Source organism: Anarrhichthys ocellatus, unplaced genomic scaffold (genome assembly GCF_004355925.1).
Source record: "Anarrhichthys ocellatus isolate YVR2014 unplaced genomic scaffold, GSC_Weel_1.0 scaffold644, whole genome shotgun sequence".
Lineage (NCBI taxonomy): Eukaryota > Metazoa > Chordata > Actinopteri > Perciformes > Anarhichadidae > Anarrhichthys > Anarrhichthys ocellatus.
In genome coordinates this window covers 1-6,756 of record NW_022280618.1, presented here as the reverse complement: position 1 = coordinate 6,756, position 6,756 = coordinate 1, and the positions used below count along the sequence as shown (strand labels likewise).

The following is a 6,756-nucleotide window of genomic DNA, read 5'->3' as shown; positions in this document are numbered from 1 at the left end:
TCTAAAAACACCACCATGAGACCACAACACGGAGGCTACAACAGACACACATTTTAGCTTCAGCAGTCACACAAAATCCCATGAACTGACAGCATCAACACCTGCGCCTCACTGGGACATGTTTTACTTTTTAATGTTTTGGTTGTGTAAATGAATATGGCATACATTTTGGCAAGTGTGTGTTTTTGTATTTTGGAAGTTGAACCTCAGGTGCTACAATAAACTGTGGAGCCAAGATACAGACGTTCAGACCCTGAAGGACATGAAAGTCAAATTAAAGCGTTCAAAAACGTTTGATCACAGTACAGGATTCATTACATCAGACTTCACACCTGACCTCTCAACTGTACCTGTTACTATCTCCACCAGATTTATCCATTTACTTGATTTATCTTTACACTCTGAAAATGAATGAATGTTTGGTAGTTATGATCAGAACTGATGTTGGTGAAATAATAACATTTAATTTCATGGCAGGTTTTTGACACCGAGGACATTCGAACCCTTTCAAAATAAGTTGCTAAGATATGACTTCACTTGACAGGATTGAAGGAACTCGTTCTTCTTTCTTGCCCATAGATCCCAAGCGGCTGACTCACCCGATGTTGGTTCCTTCTGGTACGACCCTCTGCCAGCCACAGAGCATCGCGTACTGCACGGACGGCAGCAGGAAGCTTTTAGAGGCCAACTTCAGCATGGTGTCGATTCCCTCCAGTCTCACCTCGGCTCTCTCCAGCTGCAGTCAAACAGAGTCCACATGTTTTTTCACGTAGAGTTCATTATGCACACGTCTTCAGGTCTTTTAGGGGATGAACCTACACAGTGTATGTGTTTATTGTGCTGAAGTTAAGTTCATAAAAGCTCCAAAGGAAGCGCACACAGACGTTTAGGATCAAGTAGACCAAAGTGTAGTTCATACTGTCACAAACTGATTCACTGATTAAAACACTTTTTACAAAGAAGAACAATTAGTTTTTATTAGCTTTAGAAACAGGAAGTCTTCAAAAAAAAATGTGAGTAAATATTTATCAGCCAAATCAAATAGTTTATATTCAACCTTTGTTTCTTTATAATGAATTTAATACTTGTTTATTTACAGGGTTTGTATGAAGGTAATAAAGTAGTTTATGAATATGAGATATGAGTTTATAGATGATTATAATCCCTCCTCTATGGTGGAGGTTGGTTTATGGAGTTTTGTCGGTTACTCTCCTCAGAGTTCATTGTGTTTGTTCGTCCTCTGGAGTTTCAGAGAATAATGAAAACAACATTGAGGATAAAGGTCTTTGTTGGTGCTCAGAGGTCGCATGCCGTCTGTGGTATAAACAAAGCTTAATCTCAATTTCACCAACTTAATGTCGCTCAATGTCTCTGTCCTGACGTGACGACCCTCTGGTGACTCATCAGAGTGAAAGAGGAAGTCAGTAAATGACATCTGGCGGTCCCCTTCATTTGGTCTTCTACTTTACCACGATGACTCCTTAAGAAGTCAGTGACGCTCACCTGTTTGAGGAGACACTTCCTCATCTTCTCCACGTCCAGCGGCTCCTCCTTCAGAGCGAACTCCACGATGGTGACCATGAGGCTGGACTGAGAGAAGACCCCGTGAACGCTGTGCTTCAGCCAGCGGTACTTCTGGACTTTGGCCACCGTGTTGAGAAGCGGATGCCATTTGTCCTGTTGGAAAGAAACAGAAACAACAACACAGGAATGTCAGACTGGACCGAAGACATTGTGACTGCCAACATACCTCTGCCTGTGATAAAAGATCTTCACATGTGAGAGACAGTTATCTCGTTAGTTATTCTTAAACTAAATGCAAATCAATACCAATCTGCATCCCTTTAAGGACTGGAGATTATATTTAACTGTCCGACAGACCTTTGAGAAGAAGCTGATTTAAGATCATAACACTAAAAATGAACGCATGTATTTTTTGTTACATCCTGTGAAACGTTCCAATAATGAAGCTTCTTTAAAGCACCTTGGATGTCTTGCTGGTGGGTGACTTCCTGTCAGCAGGCGTGGGGCTGATGTGGACATTAAGCTCCTCCCCATCGGTCCCTTCATTCTCCAGCTTTGGCTCTTCTATGTCAGCAGACTCGGACTTCTTAGGCACTAAAACAACAACAACATTCAAAGTGAAGCAGAGCGAATCCCCGTCACGTGTGCTGTAGTTCATGCGATTTTAAATGACCCACCTCTTTTTTTCCTGCGGTCCCGGATGAGTTTCTGGGTGATCCTCCTCCAGCGGGGCTGAGAGCTCAGCAGCTTCAGTTTGGACACGATGGAGAGGTCGTTGCTCACCGCCGGACGCAGCTCGTTGAACAGGAAGCGCAGACGCTCGATGACGGGGGCACACACCTCCTTGTAGGAGCGACCTTGTTCCTGATGAGTCTGAAGAAAACACGTCATTAAACGCTCATGTTTACTCTTTGTTTTCTCCTCCATGTCTCAAGTTACACCTGCATGACATTAGTCTCAGAGTCTTTTATTATCAGGGACGGGTTATCGATACTAGAACTCTTATTGATTCTGCTCATCGGATCAGTTCCTTATCGGTTCTTTTTGATTTTATTGAGAGAAAAAAAGATAATTCATTAAGAAAATAATCCACATGTCTTTATTATTCTTGTATGTAAACAAATAGTCTTTGTTGAGCAGCAACACAAGAAGTTCTAACGTCTCTAAAACACATTCTCCGCTCAACAGTCCCTCGTCATGGTACACAAGCTATAAGCAGGAATCCTACCTTGATTAAAGAACACTTGGCCTGGTAGACCATGCGGCACACGTCAATCACAGATTTAGGGAGGGACCTCTGCTTCCCTTGGTCCACACCTAAGGCACACTGACTGACAAGTGAGAGGGCAATGTGGCCTGTGACAGGAAGAGAGAGAGAGAAGGGTAAATCAATTCAGATCAGAGAATATTAAAAGAGTTGGAGGATGAGGAGGTGAAGAAAGGAAAGATTCCAATGCTTCGTCTGACGACGGAGGCACTGAGAGACAAGTGAGAAAGAAAGTATTCAGGTGATCCATTTAATAAGTCTGATTGAAGGTGTTCTCTCTCTCCTGTGTTCATGACTCAACAGGTGAAAAGGATCCTTTATTTTAAGGTCCTTTCAATAAATCATTTCATACGTCCTCGTGTTTTAAATAGAACTAAAAGCATTCACGTTTCCTTCCAGTTTTACTTTCTCAGCCTGAAGGTTATGTAAATTAAAACTTACCTGAAAAGAAAACACGAATGCTTTTAGTCTAATTTAAAACATGAGGTGGTGGTGCACTTCTCCCTCTAGGGGCAGAAATGTGTATTACAACAACAAACGTGAAGATCATCTGACAAAACCTCAGGAACAAACTCCTGCCTCTCAGTGCTTCAACTGGTAACAATTAATAAATAAATAAAAACATGTAAAAAGCAAAGTGAGCCAGAAGTATAGGTCATAGGTCACCGAGGTCCTGATGTTTGAGCAGGCAGCAGAGCAGCAGGCGGCCGACTTCCTCCACAGGGTGTTCGGGGGGGAAGGTGATGGGCGTGATGAGATGGTACTGCTTACAGCAGCGCTCGATTTGGCACAGGAAGTCCTACGACAAAAACAAGAAGATCAAGTGAGTGAATAGAACCTTCAGCTTCATGGCTGCTGGGGGTCTATTCTGTTTGGTCTCGAGTCAAAGACGATGTTCACATGCACAGTAATATCCCACTATTATTCATACACCTATGACAATATTCTGAATTTGACATGCTTCATGTAAACATCATATTGCGTTTGTATATTCTGAATGAGTTCTTGGATCACGTTGAGAGTCAAACATGTGTGATGTGTTGATATTGTTCATGTCTCCAGCTTATTCACTCTACGAGTCTCATAGAGGGTTCTACTGCAGTTTGTGATGTCGTGCATTGAGGTAAAAAGAAAATCTCGGAAGAACAGTTTTACAAAACGGGAGCAACGTGCCCGCAGCTGCAGAATGAGGGAACATTTGAAATACTTACAGCAGGTTTGTAAAGGGAGCGTTTGATGCTAATGGAAGTGTGCACTGCTGCACATAAACTGGAATATTCATCTTTATTAACCATGCAAACAGTCGAGTAGGAATTCTGCTAGAAATGTAATATTTTGTGCACGTAAACGCTGTTGTTGTCTGAACCTTCACAGTGTGGTCCTGAGTGTTGTTGTCAGCAATAGCCTGCAGGAAAGGCTGTGCGTGGTCGCTGAGGGTTATTCTCCGGGAGTAGAGTTTGGCCTTTTCCGGGGTGGTGCTACCCAGAGAGCTGCAGTGGTCTTCGTCCTTCTCTTCGTTGTAGTTGTAGTGGATCTGACTGGTCTGCAGGCCGCCAGAGAAAATAGACGACTGGAGCCATTCTGTGCAAAAGAAAAAATAAACACTGTTTAAAATTGAAATTGAAAGAGTTTATTTCAAACCAAGTTGCTTTAAAATCCTTGAACCCACTGGCACATTCGATCTCCATGGGGGACAGCGGGGTGCTCTTGGCGAGGTAGGAGGCGTGGAGGCCCAGCAGCAGCCCCAAGTTCCTCTCCGTGTCGATGAGCGGGGACGAGAGGCTGCTCAGGTCCGGAGTGGTGACCGTCTCCTGGTTCGGCTGTTTATGGTAAAAACACCACAACGTCAGACACCGGAACCACTTATGAAGAATTAAAAGTCATGTTAGAAACACTGGGTCGTTCTCAATTCACCATTTTGTGCCTCCTCGATTCCTTCAAGGGGCCGGGGAGCTATGAGCGAGGAAACAGTGTTTCCATTGAGATTCTGTGTTTCCAGGCGTATAAAGAGGAGTGACACACGGCTGGACTCTAATGTTACACATCCTTTTTGTTTTCACAAGTATTTATTTAAGACGATCAAACTTTCTGTCCTCAGTTTGTGTCGCTCCTCGTCAGACTCTGTTCAGCTGATACTAATGTTTTATATTATTATAATCCTGACATGTTTACAAGTGAAAACATATCAATCAGAACATTCAGCTCATATTAACTGTATTTCATGTTGTCATTTAGAAAGACAGGACTGTGTTTGTGTGAATATCATATCATACATGTCACTCTTTGTTATATTGTATTTTTCATACAAACATTTGTAGTGCTTCACACAATAAAATATATAAAGCTGATAATATGTGTGTGTGTTAAATAAAAGAATGTGTGACATCCGATCGTTCTCGTCACATGTCAAGTTTTAAATTGAATTACTAGTAAATATATATTTGTCATGAACAGCGTTATGTTCCTCTGACAGAGATCACAAACACAGAGTTATGACTAAACGATGATCAGCTGATCAGCTGTGACACACGTCACGTTTAACGGACGTCTCTAAAATGTCGGCCCGAGGCGACGACATCTCGTTTGTTTCATGCTCGTCGCCTTAAATCATGAAAATGAGAAGGACCCAGTATGTCGGGACAGTCGGTACCTCCATGTACTGGCCCACGCAGAAGGCCTGCATCGACTCCCTGGTGTCCTCAAACTGCAGAGCGGCTTCCAGAGCGACCACCGGGTCCTCTCCTGCAAACTGGGCTGCAAGAGGAGAGACGACGTTACAACAAGGACAAAGATGTGTCTCAAATCTTCTCTACGATTGTTGTTCGACCTCACCGAGGATGCTGTTTCCTGCCAGCGACTGGGACTGAGCCTGGAAGTCCTTGATGTCGTACACCTTTCCGTCGATGACGGTCCAGAATCCGCCGTCTTTGTTGTGGTTCTCCAGGTCGGCCTTGCGAATAAGGGAAACCTCCTCGTTGTTCTTGGAACTTTGTCCTGTGAAGAAGCATCCTGCCACAGCAGAAGAAGAGCTAGTTACATTCTACACAGATCTTCACAACAAGTTCAGGGAATTCAGGATTTTAATTATTTCACGTCAGTGACATCGACTTCATTTACTTTCACAAAACATTTCGTCTTTTTGTGCTCATTCCTAAAAAATAATAAATGAACGTTACACTAATATTCCCGTTTACATGCTGCTGTGCATGTTTAACATAAAACAACTTCATGATGCTGATGAGACATGTATGCATATCCAAAAAACCTGTTGATATTCAAGTCCTTCGTGACGTTGAGACATGAATATCTGAATATGAACGGCTGCATGTAAAACAGATGAGTAGGAATAGTGTCTTTCTCGGAATGAGAGCAAAAAACACAATCAGTGTAACTGAGTCAGTGTATTATACCCATGATGCCGGGCCAAGCCAGATCCTCATTATCGTCCCTCTCATGTCCCGGGGCCAGGTGGTTGAACCGGTCCAGGTGCTCCAGGAGTCCGGCCAGGAGAGGGATGGACCCGGTCTCCTGCATCAAACCGGCATCGATGGTGAGGAGGAGGACGATGGACACCACCAACTCAGGCAGCAGCACTCCTGTCAGAGCAGAAACATCCAGAACAGTCTCACCAGTTTGCTTGAAAAAAACAAGCAGTTCACGCTGCACATAAAGTCTCAGCAGAAGAGGGATTACCAGTTAGATCTCCTTCAATAACGCGAGAGACTTCAGCAAAGTGGCGGCGGCCGGTGGAGGCGATACTCGTCGCCACTGGGAGGATGTCTCCGATGTGAGTGCACAGCAGGGAGATGTACTTCTTCAACAGGGAACCAACACCCAGGAGCTCCGGATCTGCAAAGACAACAGATCAGATCCCACATAGAGCTCGTTCTCAATCCATGATCCGTACTGACCCCCCCAGCTAACGGCTAACCAACAGGAGGAGAGCTAGTGACGTTAGCAGCACC

General features: G+C 43.8%; 1 protein-coding gene across 1 annotated transcript in view; it reads right to left on the bottom strand.

Moving 5' to 3' along the window:
- LOC116376839 (E3 ubiquitin-protein ligase HERC2-like) overlaps positions 1–6,656 on the bottom strand; it is a gene marked incomplete at its 5' end in the record, with an annotated part of 23,621 nt that extends 16,965 nt beyond the window's left edge. The window contains 12 exons of the mRNA XM_031838328.1: positions 600–736; positions 1,504–1,677; positions 1,985–2,118; positions 2,202–2,397; positions 2,753–2,880; positions 3,458–3,590; positions 4,158–4,372; positions 4,461–4,611; positions 5,442–5,545; positions 5,624–5,800; positions 6,202–6,387; positions 6,485–6,656. Coding sequence (XP_031694188.1) covers positions 600–736; positions 1,504–1,677; positions 1,985–2,118; positions 2,202–2,397; positions 2,753–2,880; positions 3,458–3,590; positions 4,158–4,372; positions 4,461–4,611; positions 5,442–5,545; positions 5,624–5,800; positions 6,202–6,387; positions 6,485–6,656 — 1,907 coding nt within the window. The remainder of the gene's footprint in view (positions 1–599; positions 737–1,503; positions 1,678–1,984; positions 2,119–2,201; positions 2,398–2,752; positions 2,881–3,457; positions 3,591–4,157; positions 4,373–4,460; positions 4,612–5,441; positions 5,546–5,623; positions 5,801–6,201; positions 6,388–6,484) is intronic.
- Positions 6,657–6,756: the final 100 nt, after the last annotated feature.